Here is a 23010-nt window from a genome sequence, read left to right on the forward strand (position 1 = left end):
CGTTAAGGTCAGCGAAGCGCTTGAAAACGTTACCTTTTTTTTGGGCGGGAGCCTCCAGCAGTCCCTTTTAAGGCCTGATGGTTTGGCGGCTGCGCGCCCCAGCAAAGAAGCCGCAGCGCGCCCGGCGCTCAGTCGCAAACCAGTTGCACAAAGGGGGCTGAAATGGGTGTGAGGCCCCCCCCGATTTGCATAGTCAATAGGCCTAATGCCAGTTTCAGGACAGGCGCCCTGAACAGCTACAGGACACCGTAACCAGTATAGCTTGCAGCTCGCGTCGACCATCATATTGGAGACTTAGTCGCCTGTTTTACTCCTGCAAGACAGTCGAACTTCTAGCCTCATGTTTTGGGGGTAAAAAAAAACTTTCATTTAGATAGCGCCTTTAACGTAGAAAAATGTACCAAGGCGCTTCACAGGAGCGAAATGAGGCATGTATGTTTAGAAGTTTAGAAGAATGAGAGGTGATCTCATTGAAACACACATAATTCTTACAGGGCTTGACAGGGTAGATGCAGGGAGGATGTTTCCCCTGGCTGGGGAGTCTAGAACCAGGGGTCACAGTCTCAGAATAAGGTGTTGACCATTTAGGACTGAGATGAGGAGAAATGTCTTCACAGCGGGTGGTGAATCTTTGGAATTCTCTACCCCAGAGGGCTGTGGAGGCTCAGTCGTTGAGTATATTCAAGACAGAGATCGATAGATTTTTGGATATTAAGGGAATCAAGGGATATGGGGATCGGGCGGGAAAGTGGAGATGAGGTAGAAGATCAGCCATGATCTTATTGAATGGTGGAGCAGACTCGAGGGGCCAAATGGCCGACTCCTGCTCCTATTTCTTATGTTCTTAATGCACACCAGGGCAAATAAAGGAGATATTAGGAGGGACGAGCTTGATTCAAATAGGTGGATTTTAAGGAGGGTCTTAAAGCAGGAGACAGAGGTGCAGAGACTCAGGGAGGTTTACAGAGAGAATTACAGATCTGGGGTCTAGACGGCTGAAGGCATGGCTGTTACTGGTGGAACGAAGGGAGGCTTGAATGCACATGGGGCCAGAGGGAGGACGGTAGGGCTGAAGGGAGTTTACAGAGATAGAGAGGGGTGAGGCCTTGGAGGAATTTAGACACGAGGATGAGAATTTTGAAGTGTTGGGGGACCGGGAGCCAGTGTCGGTCAGCGAGCACAGGGGGTGACGGGTGAACGGGACTTGGTGCGAGTTAGGACACGGGCAGCAGAGTGTTGGATGAGCTGAAGTTTACGGAGGGTGGGAGGTGGGAGGCCAGCCAGGAGTGCGTTGGAATAGTCGAGTCTGGAGGTAACAAAGGCCTGGATGAGGGTTTCAGCAGCGGATGAGCTGAGGCGGAGTCGGGAGACGGGCGATGTTACAGAGGTGGAAGTAAGCGGCCTTGATAATGGAGCGGATATAGGGTCGGAAGCTCCTCTCAGGGTCAAATAGGACGCCGAGGTTGCGAACAGATAACTGCTCAGAGCTTAATACCTCTTAATGTCTCTTCACTTCTCTCTTGTTCTCTCATCCCCATTTCCCAGCCCCCAAACTGGCCTTTTAATGTTTCATTTCCTGTGCTTCTTCAGTCTTGACGAAGGGTTTCGACCCGAAACGCTGACTCTATTTCTCTCTCCATGGATGTTGCCCGGGCCTGCTGAGTTTTTCCAGCATTTTCTGTTGTTATTTCGGATTTCCAGCATCCGCAGTATTTTGCTATCGTAACTGCTCAGAGCACCTGAAAAGTCAGGCCCAAAACATGAACCTGTCCTTTCAGATGCTGACTTTCCACACAGTGATGGAGCGAGAGTCATCCCAGCCATTCTCACCTATTAGGTTGTGGGAAAGTCACGACCCTTCTCAGTGTCAGACACTCAATAACAAAGCCTTTCATTTATATAACTCTCAAACTATTTGCATAATCCATTTAGCAACTAAAGGAGCATCAATTTAAATAAATTTAATAGTCATCTTCCGGCCTTACTATGGTTTTGCATTAGGACTGATAAAGGCACATTTAAAATAGTACAGATTGCACAGATCCAGGTCGCAGTGTCTGTCACCCTAATTGGGTCGGTGTCTCTTCCTGGACATCAGACAGGTGACCAACTGTTGACTTCACAGAATCACAGAAACCCCACAATGCAGATAGAGGCCATTTCGGCCCATCGAGCCTGCACCGACACATATGCCACCCGATCCCCGTAACCCCTACACCAACACTTACAGGAGAGCCGGCTATACTTCGTTGGGCTTCCACTATCTGCCGATCTCTCTCACTCCGCACCTTCAGCTGAAACAGAAAGTGTCGGAAAATTCAAATCCTGTCAGAAAAATCACATTTTCACCAAATACCGCTTCGTGGTGGGGGGGCGGAGGGGGGGGAACACACCTTTGGCCATTTTTTGGAAAGCGGGTGGAGAGGGTGACACAGGCGAGTCTCTGTTGAGAAAGGAGCCTGTTTCAGAGAGTGTTCCAAACGGATCTGCTGCATTACAGAATCGCCAGAGTCACAGCCAAGCAGGATTCGGGACAGGTACACATACAAAAACACACACACACACATACAAAAACACACACACACATACAAAAACACACACACACACATACAAAAACAAAAACACACACACATACAAAAACACACACACACACATACAAACATGCACATACACACATACAAAAACACACACACACACATACAAAAACACACACATACAAACATGCACATACACACATACAAAAACACACACACACACACACAAAAACACACACACACACAAATACACACGCATACACATATAAATACACACATACAAACACGCATACACATATACACACATACAAACACGCATACACATATACACACATACTAACATGCAAATACACACATACAAACATGCACATACACACACAAATACACGCATACACACACACACACACATACACAAACACGCACAAACACATACAAACACGCACACACATATAAATACACACATACAAACACGCACACACACAAATACACAAACACGCACAAACACACATACAAACACGCACATACACACATAAATACACATACAAACACGCACATACACACATACATGCACATACAAACATGCATACAAACATACAAACACGCACACACATATAAATACGCACAAACACGCACACACATATAAATACGCACATACAAACACGCACACACACACATACAAATACACAAACACACATACACACATATAAACATGCACATACACACATATAAACGCACATACAAACACGCACATACACACATATAAATACGCACATACACACATACAAATACACAAACACATACATACATATAAATACACACATACAAACACACATACACACATATAAATACACACGCACATATAAATACACACATACCAATGTTCCCTGTAAGCTGCGCTTTGTCCTACGCGGCCTGTTTCTTTTAATGCGCGGTCCCTTTAAATTTCTGCTCACGCGCGGTATTTACAACGGAAAAGCCGGTGAGTGGCCTGTGCGGGACTGCTCAGATTTCAACGCGGCCACGCTCCTTAGCGGGAACATTGACATATACATACACATGCATACATATGCACATATAAATACCCGCACATACAGACACGCATACAAACACATACATACGCACATATACACGCATACATGCACATGCACACATACACGCTGATATATTTCCAAGTCAGGATGGTGTGAGACTTGATGGGGAACTTGGAGGTGATGGTGTTCCCATGCGCCTGCTGCCCTTGTTCTTCTAGGTGGAAGAGGTCGCTGGTTTGGGAGGTGCTGCTGAAGAAGCCTTGGCGAGTTGCTGCAGTGCATCTTGTAGATGGTACACACTGCAGCCACGGTGCGCCGGTGGTGGAGGGAGTGAATGTTTAAGGTGGTGGATGGGGTGCCAATCATGGCAGAGCAAATTGGACCTGGGCCGTTGGAAAGAGTAGGCTAAGAGTAGGCTCGTTCCACAATTTATGTCTTATTGAGGTATGGTGCCCACTATCACCCCCAACCCTGCTCCAAAATTAACGTGGGGACTCCTAGAATCATACAGCACAGGAGGCCATTCAGCCCATCGTGCCTGTGCCGGTGGGCTCAGTTTAATTTTGGTACGCAGACACAATACAGCAGCTCACGACGGCAAATCCAACCAGCCACACGCACCTGCCGGATGTAATCCCGAAAGCATTTCAGGTTGGCGATGGCAGCAGTGAGATCGTGGCGGTCCGCGTGCTCGGCGGGAGTGTGCAACCGCAGAGCGTACAACAGCGTCACGTACTCCTCGAACCGGTCGCTGGGGCGCAGCAGGATCTCCTGAAGGCTGCAACAACAAAAAAAAACACGACGAGAGGCAGTCAGACATCTCCACCATTCTCTGACGCAAGCTCGCCTTGTAAGGAATAAATGTCAATGGTTGGGATACCTCAGCATTTTAGTCATCGCCGTTCGGTCATGCCTCGTTAGGAAAGCGCGGAAGCCCGGAGTAGTGTTTCGGCACTGAAAGAATGGTAAAGTAAGGCTTCTATTAATCAGTGAGAGAGCATACACACAAGTACAGTATCTCCCCAATTTCCCCTCTGCCCTCCTCTCCTGAAGGTGTTGACTCCCTCAATGGGGGAACCACTTCATGGCCACTGGCTGCAGTCGGCTACCTCACCCTATTGGCCATTCTGAGCAGAGAACGCCAAGAATGGGTTTGCAGAGTCTTAGAATCATACACCACAGAAGGAGGCCATTCGGCCCATCATGCCTGTGCCGGCTCTTTGAAAGAGCAATTCAATTAGTCCCACTCCCCTACTCTTTCCCCAGAGCCCTGCAAATGTTTCCTTTTCAAGTATTTATCCAATTCCCTTTTGAAAGTTGCTATTGAATCTGCTTCCGCCACCCTTTCAGGCAGCGCATTCCAGATCACAACAACTCGCTGCGTAAAAAAAAATTCTCCTCATCTCCCCTCTGGTTCTTTTACCAATTATCTCAGTGCCCTCAGGTTACCAACCCTTTTTGCCACTGGAAACAGTTTCTCTTTATTTACTCTATAACAAACCCTCATAATTTTGAACACTTCTATTAAATCTCCTCTTAACCTTTTCTGCTCTAAGGAGAACAACTCCAGCTTCTCCACATAACTGAAGTCCCGCATCCCTGGTACCATTTTAGTAAATCTCCTCTGCGCCCTCTCCAAGGCCTTGACATAGAAACATAGAAGATAGGAGCAGGCGTCGGCCATTCGGCCCCTTGAGCCTGTTCCACCATTTAATGAGATCATAGCTGATCATCCAAATTCAGTACCCAGTCCAGGCTTTCTCCCCATATCCCTTGATCCCTTTAGCCTTAAGAAATATATCTAACTCCTTGAATATATTTAATGAATTGGTCTCAACTGCCTTGTGTGGTAGAGAATTCCACAGGTTCACCACTCTCTGGGTGAAGAAATTCCTCATTTCTGTCCTAAATGGCCTACCCCTTATCCTTAGACTGTGACCCCTGGTTCTGGACTCCCCGACCATCAGGAACATCCTTCCTGCATTTAGTCTGTCTAGTCCTGTTAGAATTTTATAAGTGCGGTGCCCAGAATTGGACACGATCTTTAATAGAGGTTTTTAATACAATGAAGGGTGAATAGGGAAAGATTATTTCCCCTGGTTGAGGAGTCAGTGATGGCCAGTTTAAGAAGCAGAGAGAGAGAGGTTTTGGAGAAATTTCTTTACTCAAAAGGCTGTTGGCGCATGGAATGCTTTGTTGTATCCATTGAGGGAAAAGTGGATAAATATTTGATGCGGAGGAAGACGGAAGAGCTATGGGGAGAGAGCAAGGGCGCTGGAATCGCTTTAGCAAAGGGCCGGCGGAGACGCAATGAGGTGACTGGGCTCTTTCTGTGCCTTAAACCGCCATGCTTCTTCATGTGTGAGCCCTGATGGTGGTGGTCAGGCCATCCGACCACTGGGGGCAGGAGATCTGAGACCATGCTGTCCACAGCTGACCCCTGCACTCGCTCACTTCCCAGGGAGACTCGCTGTATAGTGAGCAGGAATCATTGAGTCATAGAACTTAACAGCACAGATAGAGGCCATTTGGCCCGTTGGGCCTGTGCCGGCTCTTTGAAAAGTGCTGTCCAATTTAGTCCCACACTCGAGCTTTTTCCCCCAAAACCTGGCAAGTGAGTCCTCTTCAAGTACACGTCCAATTGCCTTTTGAAAGTCTCTACGGAATCTGATTTCCAGCACCTTTTCAGGCCGTGCGTTCCCGATCTTCACAACCCTCTCTGTGGAAAAAACATTCTCCTCGTTTCACCTCTGGAATTTTTTGGCAATTATGTTAAACCTCTGGCCTCTGGTTACCCACCCAATCGCCAGAAAGAAAGAAAAAAAAGACTTGCATTTCTATAGCGCCTTTCACGACCTCAGGACGTCCCAAACAGCTTTACAGCCAATGAAGTACTTTTTGAAGTGGAGTCTCACTGTTATAATGTAGGAAATGCAGCGGCCAATTTGAGCACAGCAAGATCCCATAAACAGCAACGTGGTGATAACCAGATCATCTGTTTTAGTGCTGTGGATTGAGGGATAACTATTGGGCAGGACACCGGGGATAACTCCCCTGCTCTTAGAAACATAGAAAAATAGGAGCAGGAGTAGGCCATTCGGCCCTTCGAGCCTGCTCCGCCATTCAATGTGATCATGGCTGATCCTCTATCTCAATACCATATTCCCGCTCTCGCCCCATGCCCCTTGTGTTCTTCGAAATAGTGCCACGGGATCTTTTACATCCACCTGAGAGGGCAGACGGGGCCTCGGTTTAACGTCTCATCTGAAAGACGGCACCTCCGACAGTGCCGCACTCCCTCAGCACTGCACTGGAGTGTCAGCCTGGATTTTTGTGCACAAGTCCCTGGAGTCAGAGGAAACAGTTTCTCCCTATTTGCTCTATCAAAACCCTTCAGTATCTTGTATATCACGGAGAGGTCTCCCTTTAACCTTCTCCGAGGGCAGGAGCGGGAACCCTGGCTGATATAACAACAGAAAATGCTGGAAAAACTCAGCAGGCCAGGCAACATCCGTGGAGAGAAATTAGAGTCAACGTTTCGGGTCAAAACCCTTTATCAAGACTAAAGAGGCACAGGAAATGAAATAGATTAAGAGGTCGGGCTGGGAGAGAACAAAAGAAGTGAAGAGACATTGAGAGGTATTCAAAATGAGACGAGATGGTGATAGGACTAGTGGAGACAAAAGACGGCTCTAGATTAGGTGTGAAATGTTCTGGCAGAATGGGAGACAGCTGCCATGTGGGAGAGAGAAAAAAGGAAAGGGGGGGGAAAACCAAAACAAAGGTGTGGATAAAAAATATAAATAAAAATGTAATAGGGGCCGAGGTTATGATCTGAAAATGTTGAACTCGATATTGAGTCCAGAAGGCTGTAAAGTGCCTAATTGGAAGATGAGGTGCTGTTCCTCGAGTTTACGCTGAGCTTCCGTGGAACAATGCAAGAGCCCGAGGACGGTGAGGTCTGAGTGGGAGTGGAGCGGTGAATTAAAGTGACAGGCCGCCAGGAGCTCGGGGTTACCCTTGCGGACTGAACGGAGGTGTTCCGCAAAGCGGTCACCCAATCTGCGTTTGGTCTCCCCTGGCTGATAGTCTCCTTCCTAGTCCAGGGCCACTGAAGCCGATCGGAGTGGCCCCTACTGGTGGCCCCCCGGTTCAGGACGGCTCATTCAGCAGGGATCCAACCTGGGACTTGACTGGCTTGTAGGACTATGAGAAGGAGCCTTTGAGCCAATAGACCAGCATCTGTCTCGAATATAAAGTAACATATTGGAGGAATTGAAAGGCTGCTTCCTGTCCTAAAGAAATGGGTCTATTAGCAGCAGTCATTAGGAGGAACCAGCACCGCTGAGTCTGACTGTAATCTCATCAACCCCCTGCTTCTCAAGGGTCATCTCGCTGTCATTTCCCATTAGCGACAAGAAGCACAGAAGCTGAACAGCCACTGGAAGAGCCCGAACCATTCAGACTAGACGCGGGGCTGAGCAACGCAGCGTCCTTATCTCCCCCCCCTCGGCCGCGCATAGACTGGGCTCGTGTTCCCTCGAGTGTAGGAGCTTGTGGGGTGACCAGACCGAGGTGTTGAAAAATGTTAAAATGATCCGGTAGGTTAGGTGCGGAGAAACGGTTTCCTCTGGTGGGGGAGTCCGGAACCAGGGTGGGGGGGCAATAACATTCAAATTAAAGCGAGGCCGTTTAGGAGGAAAATCAGGAAACTCTTTTTCACGCAAGGGGTATAGAAATCTGAAACTCTCCCCTGTATCGATTTGTATGTGGGTTCAATGACCAGACATTTATGAAAGAGAATGTCTTTTTATCTAAAGTATTACAACTCAGTTAACAGCATTTCAGGAGACACCATCTTAGGGATCCATCTAAAACGAAAGTGAAACTAAACTGCTTGTCTCTGTCACATGCCCTCTGCTGGTCAGGCATAAGTAATCAATCAGGCAAAGATGCTGGTAAGGCATAAATAATCAAACAGGCAAATACCATCACTATTTGCTGATATCATTACATCCCCCCCCACCCCAAAAGACTGTGGATGCTGGGGGTCAATTGAGCTTTCAAGATGGAGATCGACAAAAACATTTTTGTTAGGTAAAGGTATCGAGGATATGGAGCAAAGGCAGATAAATGGAGTTGTGGTGCAGATCAGCCGCGATCTCATTGAATGGCGGAACAGGCTCGAGGGGCTGAACCTCCTGTTCCTATGAACACATCCTGGTTGGCTCACAGACCCCTGGCACAAGACAGTAATAACAACAACAACTTGCATTTATATAGCATCTTTAACGTAGTAAAACGCCCCAAGGCGCTTCATAGGAGCGTTTATCAAACAAAATTTGACACCGAGCCACATGAGGAGATATTAGGTCAGGAGGAGGTAGGTTTTAAGGAGCATCTTAAAGGTGCAGAAATAGGTGGAGAGGTTTAGGGAGGGAATTCCAGAGCTTAAGGCCCAGGCAGCTGAGGGCACGGCCGCCACTGGTGGAGTGATTAAAATCGGGGATGCGCAAGGGGTCAGAATTGGAGGAGCGCAGAGATCTCGGAGGGTTGTAGGGCTGGAGGAGATCACAGAGATGGGAGTGGGGGGTGCAAGGCCATGAAGGGATTTGAAAAGGAAGATGAGAATTTTAAAAACAGTGTGGCAGCTGACTCCACCTCCCACTTTGTTCCCATCCTACGCCCCATCACTTGGCTTCAGGGTTCCCACATGCGTAACGGCCACTGGGGCGAGGCGACTGATGGTTGCGGCTCTCTAGCCCAGTGAGGAAGCCAAGGCCGCCTGGAGGAGAGGAAAGAATCTAGATTGAGAGCATTGGAGGGTCTTGGCACATTAAAAGGATCGGTTTAACTCATGAAATAGTCAAGCACCAGCACCCAATGCCTCCAATTCTGGCCCATTGGGGTCAGAGTTGGTTGGTAACTGGTGTGTCATTTCAGGAGCTGCTGACTCTGAGTTTATTGGGTAATTTGGGTCTTGCACGTGAAGCATTTCAAAAGACAGGATTACAATTTCATCTGAAAATGGCTGGCGTGAGGTCCCCTTTGCGAGCCTGTTCTTCACAACACCTGCTCATAGATACATAGAAACATAGAAGATAGGAGCAGGAGTAGGCCATTCGGCCCCTCGAGCCTATTCCGCCACTCAATGAGATCATGGCTGATCATCCAAATTCAGTACCCTGTCCCTGCCTTCTCCCCATATCCCTTTAGACTTAAGAACTATATCCAACCCTTTCTTGAATATATTTAATGAACTGGCCTCCACTGCCCTCTGTGGCAGAGAATTCCATAGGTTCACCACTCTCTGGGTGAAGAAATTCCTCCTCATTTCAGTCCTAAATGTCCTACCCCTTATCCTTAGACTATGACCCCTGGTTCTGGACTCCCCGACCATCGGGAACATCCTTCCAGCATCTAGTCTGTCCAGGCCTGACAGAATTTTATAGGTTTCGATGAGATCCCCTCTCAATCTTCTAAACTCCAGTGAGTATAAGCCCAATCGACACAATCTCTCATACGTCATTCCTGCCATCCCAGGTATCAGCCTGGTGAATGTTCGCTGCACTCCTTCCATGGCAAGAACGTCCTTCCTCAGATAAGGCGACCAAACTGCACACAATACTCAAGGTGCGGTCTCACCAAGGCCCTGTACAACTGTAGCAAGACATCCTTGTTCCTGTACTCGAACCTTCTTGCTACGAAGGCCAACATACCATTTGCCTTCTTAACCGCCTGCTGCACCTGCATGTTTACCTTCAGTGACTGGTGCACAAGAACACCCAGGTCTCTTTGCACTTCCTTTTCTCCCAATCTATTGCCATTCAAATAATAATCTGCCTTCCTGTTTTTGCCACCAAAGTGGATAACCTCACATTTATCCACATTATAGTGCATTTGCCATGTTTCTGCCCAATCACCTAACCTGTCCAAATCGTACTGGAGTTTCATGACATCCTCCTCACAGCATACCCTCCCACCCAGCTTTGTGTCGTCTGCAAATTTGGAGATATTACATCCAATTCCCTTGTCCGGATCATTAATATATATTGTGAACAGCTGGGGTCCTAGGACCGATCCTTGCGGTACCCCAGTAGTCACTGCCTGCCACTCGGAAAACGACCCGTTTATTCCAACTCTTTGCTTTCTGTCCGCCAACCAGTTCTCTATCCAAGTCAATACCTTGCCCCCAATCCCATGTGCCTTAATTTTGCACGCTAATCTCCTAAATGGACTCGCACCTTATCGATGATCTTCAGGATGACACCGTAGTTGTTGAAGAAGTTGGCGTAATGCGTCAGTCTGGTGCTGAACTTGACGAAGACATCTCCCAGACACTGTGACGGACCCCACTCACTGAGACGGTCGGTCAGGTCCCCCAATAAATCCCTGCAACATTCAGCACAACAACCATTGTTATCAGAATGGGAAAAGCATGTGGCTAACAGGGGGTTACAGACTGGAATCTACTCGAGGGGTTCGGGGTGTTTATATATAGAATAATGGTTACCCGGGAGTGAGTTACAGGCCAGAATCTAATCGAGGGATTCAGGGGGTTTATATATAGAATAATTGATACCCGGGAGTGAGTTACAGGCTGGAATCAAATCAAGGGGTTCGGGTGGTTTATATATAGAATAATAATGGATACCCGGGAGTGAGTTACAGACTGGAATCTAATCGAGGGGTTCAGATGGTTTATATATAGAATAATGGATAACCGGGAGTGAGTTACAGACTGGAATCTAATCGAGGGGTTCGGGGGGGGGGGGTTAAATATATAATAATGGATACCCTGGAGTGTGTTACAGGCTGGAATATAATCAAGGGGTTTGGGTGGTTTATATATAGAATAATGGATACCCGGGAGTGAGTTACAGGCTGGAATCTAATCGAGGGGTTCAGGGGGTTTATATAGAGAATATTGGATACCCGATAATGAGTTGCAGGCTGAAATCTAATCGAGGGGTTCGGGGGGTTTATATATAGAATAATGGATACCCAGGAGTGAGTTACAGGTTGGAATCTAATCGAGGGGTTCAGATGGTTTATATATAGAATAATGGATACCCAGGAGTGAGTTACAGGCTGGAATCTAATCGAGGGGTTCAGATGGTTTATATATAGAATAATGGATACCTGGGAGTGAGTTACAGGCTGGAATCTAATCGAGGGGTTCAGATGGTTTATATATAGAATAATGGATACCCAGGAGTGAGTTACAGGCTGGAATCTAATCGAGGGGTTCGGGGGGTTTATATAGAGAATATTGGATACCCGGGAATGAGTTACAGGCTGGAATCTAATCGAGGGGTTCGGGGGGTTTATATAGAGAATAATGTGGGCCTTAAATCTGCTAGGTGAGATGGTGCATTTGGTTGGTGAGTCACTACGCTCGGCAGCACCCACTCAAGGCACTGGCACACCGGCTCCCACTCTTTTGCCCTTTGCGTCATGGTGTGAGTCTGATAACCTGCCGCTACCCCTCACAATAAAAGTGTTGGTTGAAAACCTGTTGAGGTCCAGGATCGACATGATGTCGGAGAAGATGCTGTGGATGTTGGCAGCGCTCAGGATTGCTCGGTTGGAAGCCAGGGCTGCCCTCAGCGGAGCCCAGTAAAGGTCCTTTGCGATCACCAGGGTCTGCACGTAATCTCGCTCGCTCGACGCGGTCTCCCTGGCGATCTGCGTCCGTTTCTCCACAAAGTCAGCAAGCAGCATTCTGTTCTAAAAAGAGCGGGAAAGGTCAAAGGGTAAGTGTCCGGTGGAAAATAAAGGCTGATTATTAAAAAATATTGGGCCTGAATTTGCGGTCGGAAGCTTCCCGCGGGCGGATGCCTCCGAGCGGCAAAAAAACTACGAGCATTCCTGGTGGTCCGGGATCCTCGGAGACTCGCGCTCCTGAACGTAGATGTGCGCAGAGGCCCACATATCCCAGGGGCACAGGCGGTTCGCAAGCATCCCAGGGATCACGTGGGCCCGGCCCAACCAATGAAAACAGGGGGATCCCCATTCATGCTCATGGGGATTCCGTATTTTCGTCAAGCCCATGAGCATGAATGGGGATCCCATAAAAAACAGATTAACGAAACAAATAAATAAATACAAAAAAATTACATATTTAAAATTAATTAAAATACAATATAAGCATTTAAAACAAAAATGTAACTTTTTGAAAAATAAATTTTAATGTTTTAAAGGGGCTAAAAATAACCTTACAGGTGTTTTAATGTTGAAATAATTGAAAAAAAATTATTTTTATATTCATTCAAACTCTTATGCTGGTACGAGCAGGCCTTAAGCCTGCTTTTAGCAGGTGTAAGAATTTCACCGGCATTCGCTGGGCAGGAGTTGGGCAAATAGCCCAACACTCCGCCCGCGGAGGCCCTCTTCCCGGGGATGGCTACGATCCGTCAAGAAGATTCTTGACAGAGCGCAATTTCCGGGTTTTCGCGCATGCGTTTCGTGCGTGAAAACCTGGAACTTGCGGCACTTATGGGCATGTACGCATCCGTAGGGGCCACAATTTCTCTGAATGCGGGCATCGCTGGCAAGACCAGCATTTATTGTCCATCCCTAGTTACCCTTGAGAAGGTGGTGGTGAGCCGCCTTCTTGAACCACTGCAGTCCGTGTGGTGAAGGTACTCCCACAGTGCTGTTAGGGAGGGAGTTCCAGGATTTTAACCCAGCGACAATGAAAGAACGGCGATATATTTCCAAGTCAGGATGGAATGTGACTTGGAGGGGAACTTGGAGATGGCGGTGTTCCCATGCACCTGCTGCCCTTGTCCTTCTAGGTGGTAGAGGTCGCGGGTTTGGGAGGTGTTGTCGAAGAAGCCTTGGCGAGTTGCTGCAGTGCATCTTGTAGATGGTACACACTGCAGCCATGGTACGCCGGTGGTGGAGGGAGTGAATGTTTAAGGTGGTGGATGGGGTGCCAATCAAGCGACTGCTTTGTCCTGGATGGTGTCGAGCTTCTTGAGTGTTGGTGGAGCTGCACTCATCCAGGCAAGTGACTTGCTGTCTAAAGGTCAAAGGTTGTGCCACTACGGGGCTGGACCTGTAGGGCTTCAGCTCCCAGCGCGGGTCGGAGGTCGGGCTGTAACAGTGTCTCCCCAATTCTCCGACCTCCTGCTCACTGCTTGCAAGGCTCTGCTCTGGAGGCGTAGCCTCGAAATCTCAATCATTATACCTGTTCTGATAGAGCATTATTATGGGATGTGAGGAACATTGGAAACCATGGAAACCCAAAACAGCCAATTGGCCCATCAATCTCCCAGCTTCCACAGTCTACGATCAATCTACCCTGTCGCATACACTACTTCACCCCTTTATCTCTGCAATGTCCGTGTGTAATTGAGACACGGACTGCAGAAGTTGGTTATAACAGGTGTTTACTGAATGGAGACAAAACTGGAACTACTATACAAAGTTACTACATGGGCTTATATACAGGGGTGGTCACTACTGGTACTGCAGTATACAGGGGCTGCAGAATATAGTTCCTTCTTCAAGGTACATACACTACAATCTCTCTCTCACTCACTCTCTCCCTCGGAAAAGTTCTGCGCAAGTGATTCTCCTAGATTGTGTATTAAGTCTTTTGTGCATCACACAAGCCTCCATTATTTTGGTTTTGATTGAATAGACAGAGTTTCGATAAAGTAGATGGGGAGAAACTGTGTCCACTGGGAGGAGGGTCAGTAACCAGATTTAACATAATTGGCAAATGAACCCGGGGGGAGTGGAGGAGAATGATTTTTTAACACAGCAAGTTGTTGTGATCTGGAATGGGCTGCCTGAATGGGCGATGGGAGCAGATTCAATAGTAACTTTCAAAAGGGAATTGGTAAAAATACTTGAAAAGGAAAAATGTGCAGGGCTCTGGGGAAAGAGCAGGGGAGTGGGACTAATTGGAGAGCTCTTTCAAAGAGCCGACATGGGCACGATTGCTTCTTCTTCTGTTGGGTGATTGGGCAAAAGCATGGCAGATGCAATATAACGTGGATAAATGTGAGGTTATCCACTTTGGTGGCAAAAACAGGAAGGCAGATTATTATCTGAACGGCAATAGATTGGGAGAAGGGGAAGTGCAACGAGACCTGGGTGTCCTTGTGCACCAGTCGCTGAAGGTAAGCATGCAGGTGCAGCAGGCGGTTAAGAAGGCAAATGGTATGTTGGCCTTCATAGCGAGAGGATTCGAGTACAGGAACAAGGATGCCTTGCTGCAGTTGTACACGGCCTTGGTAAGACCACATCTTGAGTATTGTGTGCAGTTTTGGTCGTCTTATCTGAGGAAGGATGTTCTTGCCATGGAAGGAGTTCAGCGACGATTCACCAGGCTGATACCTGGGATGGCAGGAATGACATATGAGGAAAGATTGGGTCGATTGGGCTTGTACTCGCTGGAGTTTAGAAGAATGAGAGGGGATCTCATTGAAACTTATAAAATTCTGACAGGACTGGACAGACTAGATGCTGGAAGGATGTTCCCGATGGTCGGGGAGTCCAGAACCAGGGGTCACAGTCTAAGGATAAGGGGTAGGCCATTTAGGACAGAAATTAGGACGAATTTCTTCACCCAGAGAGTGGTGAACCTGTGGAATTCTCTACCACAGAAGGCAGTAGAGGCCAATACATTAAATATATTCAAGAAGGAGTTGGATATATTTCTTAAGGCTAAAGGGATCAAGGGGTATGGGGAGAAAGCAGGGACCGGGTACTGAATTTGGATGATCAGCCATGATCGCATTGAATGGCGGAGCAGGCTCGAGGGGCCGAATGGCCTACTCCTGCTCCTATCTTCTATGTTTCTATGTTTCTATACTGTATGATTGTATGGTTTACTGTCCACCGTGGGATAATAAATCCCCCCCTACGGCCACCATCTCCCCAGCCCTCGCGATACAGTTAAACATTAAGCCTCGTGGAGAAGTTAACCCGTCCAGCTTTGTGCTTTCACTTTGCAATTCTGATCCTTGTTTTCAAATCCCTCCATGGCCTCGTCCCCCCACCCCTCCTCCCTATCTCTGTAACCTCCTCCAGCCCCACAACCCTCCGCGATCTCTGCGCTCCTCCAATTCTGGCCTCTTGCGCCGCCCTGATTTTAATCGCTCCACCATTGGTGGCCGTGCCTTCAGCTGCCTGGGCCCAAAGCTCTGGAATTCCCTCCCTAAACCTACCTCTTTGACCAAGCTTATGTCCTAATATTTCCTTATGTGGCTCGGGTTTGAGAACGCTCCTGTGAAGCATCTTGGGACAAGGTTTTACAAGGTTAAATGCGCTATATAAATGCAAGTTGTTGTTGTTGTTGCACGTCGCACCCCTACGTTCCCAACCAGCTGAGACAACAATTTAAAACGTGAGTCTCACGGTCTATACCACACTAGAATGTTTGATCAGCAAACTGCCCTCCACCTCACCATTGCAAATTGAACACAATATCCACACACACCCCAAGGCCAGGTGTTGACTGCTCAGTATGAGGACTCACCAGGTGGATCTGCTCCTGGAAGGTCTCTTCATGCCTCTGAAGGTGCTGAGAGGCTTGCTCCACGCTCCCGGCTTCTGCCGCTTCACCTTCCTGCCGGGGAAAAGGAGAGAGAAAACCGACACGTTTAAGTGACGGGGGGTCTCCATTGCTGTCCTGAAGGCTTGTGCCGGGGTTTGGCTCCACAGGGGCCCCTGGAGACTCCCGTTCCCACAGTAGAATATTCTCTGATGTAAGAAAACTACTAGGCACTTGGTCTAAGTATTAAACAAGGCTTTAATCAACTGTTTTTCAACATGGAGATCCAGTTGTGTCCTTCACTAGTTCCTGTTAAAGAATGTCCTGAGCAAGCTGGGCCCATGCCCGAGTATTTATACTCTCCCTGGACAGCGCCACCAGCAGGCCGCCCAGTATTATTTCATAAGTCATTTCCACATGAATGACAAGATTCATGTCACTCTCCACTTACCTGGATGAGTGCTGCTCCAACAACACTCAAGAAGCTCGACACCATCCCGCTTGATTGGCACCCCATCCACCATCTTAAACATTCACTCCCTCCACCACCGGTGCACCGTGGCTGCAGTGTGTACCATCTACAAGATGCACTGTAGCAGCTCACCAAGACTTCTTCGGCAGCACCTCCCAAACCCGCGACCTCTTCCACCTAGAAGGGCAAGGGCAGCAGGCGCATGGGAACACCACCACCTCCAAGTTCCCTTCCAAGTCACACACCATCCTGACTTGGAGGTATATCGCCAATCCTTCATCGTCGCTGGGTCAAAATCCTGGAACTCCCTCCCTAACAGCACTGTGGGAGCACCTTCACCACACGGACTGCAGCGGTTCAAGAAGGCGGCTCACCACCACCTTCTCAAGGGCAACTAGGGATGGGCAATAAATCCTGGCCTTGCCAGCGACACCCAGATCCCACAAACAAATATTTTTTTAAAAGCCAATTTGCGCACAGCAAGCTCCAACAAACAGCAATGTGATAATGGCCGGATCATCTGTTTTAATGATGTTGGTTGAGGTATAAATATTAGCCCCAGTGAGAGCCCCGCCACCAGTGCCAGTGACAGCCCCGCCGCCAGTGCCAGTGAGAGTCCCGCCGCCAGTGCCAGTGCGAGCCCCGTCGCCAGTGCCAGTGAAAGCCCTGCCCCGGGTGCCAGTGAGAGCCCTGCCCCCAGTGACAGTGGGCGTCCCGCCACCAGTGCCAGTGGGAGCCCCGCCCCCAGTGCCAGTGAGAGCCCTGCCCCCAGTGCCAGTGAGAGCCCAGCCGCCAGTACCATTGAGAGCCCTGCTACCTGTGCCAGTGAGAGCCTTGCCCCCAGTGCCGGTGAGAGTCTCGCCCCCAGTGCCAGTGAGAGCCCTGCCCCCAGTGCCAGTGAGAGTCTTGCCCCCAGTGCCAGTGAGAGCCCTGCCCCCAGTGCCAGTGAGAGCCCAGTGCCAGTGAGAGCACCGCCACCAGTGCCAGTGAGAGTCTCGCACCCAGTGCCAGTGAGAGCCCCGCCCCCAGTGCCGGTGAGAGTCTCGCATCCAGTGCCAGTGAGAGCCCCGCCACCAGTGCCAGTGAGAGTCTCGCACCCAGTGCCAGTGAGAGTCCTGCCACCAGTACCAGTGGGAGCCCCGCTCCCAGTGCCGGTGAGAGTCTCGCACCCAGTGCCAGTGAGAGCCCCGCCCCCAGTGCCGGTGAGAGTCTCGCACCCAGTGCCAGTGAGAGTCCCACCACCAGTACCAGTGGGAGCCCCGCCACCAGTGCCAGTGAGAGCCCTGCCTCCAGTGCCAGTGAGAGCCTTGCCCCCAGTGCCAGTGAGAGTCCTGCCCCAGTGCCAGTGAGAGCACTGCCACCAGTGCCAGTGAGAGTCCTGCCCCAGTGCCAGTGAGAGCACTGCCACCAGTGCCAGTGAGAGTCCCGCCCCCAGTGCCAGTGAGAGCCCCGCCAGTGCCAGTGAAAGCCCCGCCCCAGTGCCAGTGAGAGCCTCGCCCCCAGTGACAGTACCAGTGCCAGTGAGAGCCCTGCGCCCAGTGCCAGTGAGAGCCCCGCCCCAGTGCCAGTGAGAGCCCCATCCCCAGTGCCAGTGAGAGCCCCGCCGCCAGTGCCAGTCCCACCATCAGTGAGAGCCCTGCCCCAGTGCCATGAGAGTCCCGCTGCCAGTGCCAGTGAGAGCCCTGCCACCAGTGCCATTGAGAGTCCTGCTGTCAGTGCCAGTGAGAGCCCCGCCATCAGTGCCAATGAGAGCCTCACCGCCAGTGCCAGTGAGAGCCTCGTCGCCAGTGCCAGTGCCAGTGAGAGCCTCAGTGCGAGAGCCCTGCTGCCAGTGCAAGCCCCACCACCAGTGCCAGTGAGAGCCCCACCAACAGTGCCAGTGAGAGCCTCTTCGCCAGTGCCAGTGAGAGCCCCGCCGCCAGTTCCAGTGGGAGTCCTGCTGCCAGTGCCAGTGAGAACCCCGCCGCCAGTGCTGGTGAGCGTCTCGCCCCCAGTGCCAGTGAGAGCCCCGCCCCCAGTGAGCCTTGCCCAGTGCCAGTCCCAATGCCAGTGAGAGCCCTGCCCCAGTGCCAGTGAGAGCATCGCCGCCAGTGCCAGAGAGAGCCCTGCTGCCAGTGCCAGTGAGAGCCCCGCCACCAGTGCCAGTGAGAGCCGCACCGCCAGTGCGACCCCACCACCAGTTCCGGTGAGAGCCTCGCCACCAGTGCCAGTGAGAGCCCCGCCGCCAGTGCCAGAGAGAGTCCTGCTGCCAGTGCGAGCCCCACCACCAGTGCCAGTGAGAGCCTCGCCACCAGTGCCAGTGACAGTCCCACCCCCAGTGCCAGTGACAGCCCCGCCGCCAGTGCCAGTGAGAGCCCCGCCCCCGGTACCAGTAGAGCCCTGCCGCCAGTGCGAGCCCCACCACCAGTGCCAGTGAGAGCCCCGCCACCAGTGCCAGTCCCACCTCCAGTGCCAGTGACAGCCCCGCCACCAGTGCCAGTGAGAGCCCCGCCCCCAGTGCCAGTGTGAGCCCTGCCGCCAGTGCCAGTGAGAGCCTCGTTGCCAGTGCAAGCCCCACCACCAGTGCCAGTGAGAGCTTTGTGCCAGTGCAAGCCCCACCACCAGTGCCAGCGAGAGCCCCGCCACCAGTGCCAGCCCCATCACCAGTGCCAGTGAGAGCCTCGTCGCCAGTGAAAGCCCCACCACCAGTGCCAGTGAGAGCCCCGCCGCCAGTGCGAGCCCCACCACCAGTGCCAGTGAGAGCCCCGCCACCAGTGCCAGAGAGAGCCTTGCCGCCAGTGCCAATGAGAGCCCCGCCACCAGTGCCAGAGAGAGCCTTGCCGCCAGTGCCAGTGAGAGCCCCGCCACCAGTGCCAGTGAGAGTCCCGCCGCCAGTGCCAGTGAGAGCCCCGCCACCAGTGCCAGTGAGAGCCCTGCCCCCAGTGCCAGTGAGAGCCCTGCCCCCAGTGCCAGTGAGAGCCCCGCCACCAGTGCCAGAGAGAGCCTTGCCGCCAGTGCCAGTGAGAGCCCCGCCACCAGTGCCAGTGAGAGTCCCGCCGCCAGTGCCAGTGAGAGCCCCGCCACCAGTGCCAGTGAGAGCCCTGCCCCCAGTGCCAGTGAGAGCCCTGCCCCCAGTGCCAGTTAGAGCCTCGCCGCCAGTGCCAGTGAGAGCCCCGCCACCAGTGCCAGTGAGAGCCCTGCCCCCAGTGCCAGTGAGAGCCCTGCCCCCAGTGCCAGTGAGAGCCCCGCCACCAGTGCCAGAGAGAGCCTTGCCGCCAGTGCCAGTGAGAGCCTCGCCACCAGTGCCAGTGAGAGCCTCGCCACCAGTGCCAGTGAGAGCCCTGCCACCAGTGCCAGTGACAGTCCCACCCCCAGTGCCAGTGACAGCCCTGCCGCCAGTGCCAGTGAGAGCCCTGCCCCAGTGCCAGTGACAGTCCCACCCCCAGTGCCAGCGACAGCCCCGCCACCAGTGCCAGTGACAGTCCCACCCCCAGTGCCAGTGACAGCCCCGCCGCCAGTGCCAGTGAGAGCCCTGCCCCAGTGCCAGTGAGAGCCCCACCCCCAGTGCCAGTGAGAGTGCCAGTGACAGCCCCGCCCCCAGTGCCAGTGGGAGCCCTGCTGCCAGTGCCAATGCGAGGTTCGCGAGAAGGCAAAGAGGATAGCCAGTGCTTGATTGCAGCGATCAAGCAGCAGACAGACATGGGAGACTCACAGTGTGTCACACTAACACTGGAAAATCCTATTAGCTCATTGGAGGGGGGGGGCGTGGGGGGCAGTTACAAAATTCAGAGAGTGATTGATCACATTGCTGAAACCAGCGGAAAAAGAAAATAAAGGTTTTTAAACAGTTTTGACCTCCCGGCCCTAGAATTTCGGACAGTGTCAGGTCTGAAGGCAAGAGACGGGGACCAGTCCTGTTCCGCCTTTGGGAATTTCAGGATCCAAAGGTGCTAGATCTGATGTTAAACATTTGTTAAGCCCAGGATTGCCTCTTTTAGGGGCCACTAGCACCCAGTATTTCAGCCCAAGTAGCCTGGTGACAGCCCGAAAATCGTCACCCACAGAGCGTACTCCTGAACTATAAGAAAGACTTGTATTTATACAGCGCCTTTCACGACCACCAGGTGTCTCAAAGCGCTTTACAGCCAATTAAGTATTTTTGAAGCGTAGTCATTGTTGGAAATGTGGCAGCCAATTTGCACACAACAAACTCCCACATACAGCCATGTGAAAATGACCAGATAATCTGTTTTAGTAATAAATATTACTCTTCTTCGAAATAGTGCCGTGGGATCTTTTACGTCCACCTGAGAGAGCAGACGAGGCCTCAGTTTAACGTCTCATCCGGCAGTGCAGCACTCCCTCAGCACTGCACTGGAGCGTCAGCCTAGATTATGTGCTCAAGTCCTTGGAGTGGGACTTGAACCCACAACCTTCTGACTCAGAGGCGAGAGTGCTGCCCACTGAGCCACTGGCTGACTCACGTAAGGCCATCATCTGGCAATAAACAATTGTATATAATGTAAAAGGAGGCCATTCGGCCCATCGTGACTGTGCCAGCTCTTTGAAAGAGCTATTCAATTAGTCCCACTCCCCCCTGCTCGTTCCCCATTGCCCTGCAAAATTTCAATTATTTATTCAATTCCCTTTTGAAAGTTACTATTGAATCTGCTTCCACCGCCCTTTCAGGCAGTGCGTTCCAGATCACAACAACTCGTTGTGTAGAAAAATTCTCAACTCCCCTCTGGCTCTATTCACATTGGCCCAGTAATTCCGGTCCCAACGTGTGAGTACGGACGGGGTACTCACGCGTGGGCCCGTTGGAAGTGCCGGATTTCAGCATGCACAGCGTATGCGCGGGAAACCGGCATTTCCTCCAAGGGGTTCAGAGGTCCAACGCGTGCGCACAGGACTCTGCGTGCACGCGTTGAACTTTCTTCTTTTTGACAGGTTTGCCCGTGTGTAAGGGCCTCAACTTTTTAGAAATGTAAAAAGGAGGCGTAAGGACTTGATTCTTTAAGGTAAGTGGTCTATTATTTAAAATTATAACATTTTTTCCACAGCTTTATTGTTTTTAAGGACTTTACAGTAAGGTAAGTGTATTTTTAGACCAGATTTTTTAAAAAAAAAAAATTTTTTTTTTTTAATTTGAATAATTGTTTAAAATAGTTTTTTTTAAAGTTATTTATAGTTCATTTAATTAGTGGGATTTTTTTTAAAATTTTATTTAAAGTTTAAGTAGTGTTTTGGGCGCCCGTAGTTTTCATGAGTTTGACAGTTCTTACTATCAAACTCATGAATGAAGTTTTCCCTCCCCTGATTGGCTGCCCAGTGCTCACCTGATCCCAGCCAGCACATCGAATTAACTACGCCGCTGGATCAGGCAAGCACAGCGCGCCGAAAGCTGAACCGGGCCAGTGACTGGCATTCCAAGCAGGCCCAGGCTTCAGCTGTCGGCGCGCCGGGTAAGTGCACATCGGGGGCTTGCACGCGCGGCAAGCCCCCGAACCTAATTTCTGGGCCAATATATATCAATGATTTGGATGAGGGAACCAAATGTAATATTTCCAAGTTTGCTGACAACACGAAACTAGGTGGGACTATGAGTTGTGAGGAGGATGCAGAGGCTTCAAGGCGATTTAGACAAGTTGAGTGAGTGGGCAAATACATGGCAGATGCAGTATCACGTGGATAAATGTGAAGTTATCCACTTCGGTAGGAAAAACAGAAAGGCAGAGTATTATTTAAATGGTGATAGATTGGGAAATGCTGATGTACAAAGGGACCTGGGTGTCCTTGTACACCAGTCACTGAAAGCAAACATGCAGGTGCAGCAAGCAGTTAGGAAGGCAAATGGTATGTTGGCCTTCATTGCAAGAGGATTTGAGTACAGGAGCAAGGATGTCTTACTACAGTTATACAGGGCCTTGGTGAGACCACACCTGGAGTACTGTGCGCAGTTTTGGTCTCCTTACCTAAGAAAGCATATACTTGCCATAGAGGGAGTGCAGCAAAGGTTCACCAGACTGATTCCTGGGATGGCAGGACTGTCGTATGAGGAGAGATTGGGTCGACTAGGCCTGTATTCACTAGAGTTTAGAAGAATGAGAGGGGATCGCATTGAAACGTATAAAATTCTGACAGGGCTGGACAGACTGGATGCAGGGAGGATGTTTCCCCTGGCTGGGGGGTCTAGAACGAGGGGTCACAGTCTCAGGATACGGGGTAGGACATTTAGGACTGAGATGAGGAGAAATTTCTTCACTCAGAGGGTGGTGAACCTGTGGAATTCTCTACCACAGAAGGCTGTGGAGGCCAAGTCACTGAATATATTTAAGAAGGAGATAGATAGATTTCTAGACACTAAAGGCATCAAGGGCTATGGGGAGAGAGCAGGAATATGGTATTGAGATAGAGGATCAGCCATGATCATATTGAATGGCGGAGCAGGCTCGAAGGGCCGAATGGCCGACTCCTGCTCCT

General features: G+C 50.5%; 1 protein-coding gene across 5 annotated transcripts in view; it reads right to left on the reverse strand.

The window, feature by feature from the left end:
* ect2l (epithelial cell transforming 2 like) overlaps window positions 1-23010 on the reverse strand; it is a 66994-nt gene that overhangs the window by 5465 nt on the left and 38519 nt on the right. For 4 of the 5 annotated variants that reach the window (XM_085979274.1, XM_085979270.1, XM_085979283.1 and 1 more), the window contains 6 exons: window positions 16062-16151; window positions 12081-12295; window positions 10810-10957; window positions 4446-4519; window positions 4187-4343; window positions 2229-2294 (listed from right to left, as the gene is read on the reverse strand). In XM_085979274.1, coding sequence (XP_085835400.1) covers window positions 2229-2294; window positions 4187-4343; window positions 4446-4519; window positions 10810-10957; window positions 12081-12295; window positions 16062-16151 — 750 coding nt within the window. The remainder of the gene's footprint in view (window positions 1-2228; window positions 2295-4186; window positions 4344-4445; window positions 4520-10809; window positions 10958-12080; window positions 12296-16061; window positions 16152-23010) is intronic. The other variant, XM_085979271.1, reaches the window with a different exon arrangement.

The sequence above is a fragment of the Somniosus microcephalus genome, chromosome 3, assembly GCF_052327205.1.
Source record: "Somniosus microcephalus isolate GS21.2 chromosome 3, FLI_Smic_1.0, whole genome shotgun sequence".
Taxonomy (NCBI): domain Eukaryota; kingdom Metazoa; phylum Chordata; class Chondrichthyes; order Squaliformes; family Somniosidae; genus Somniosus; species Somniosus microcephalus.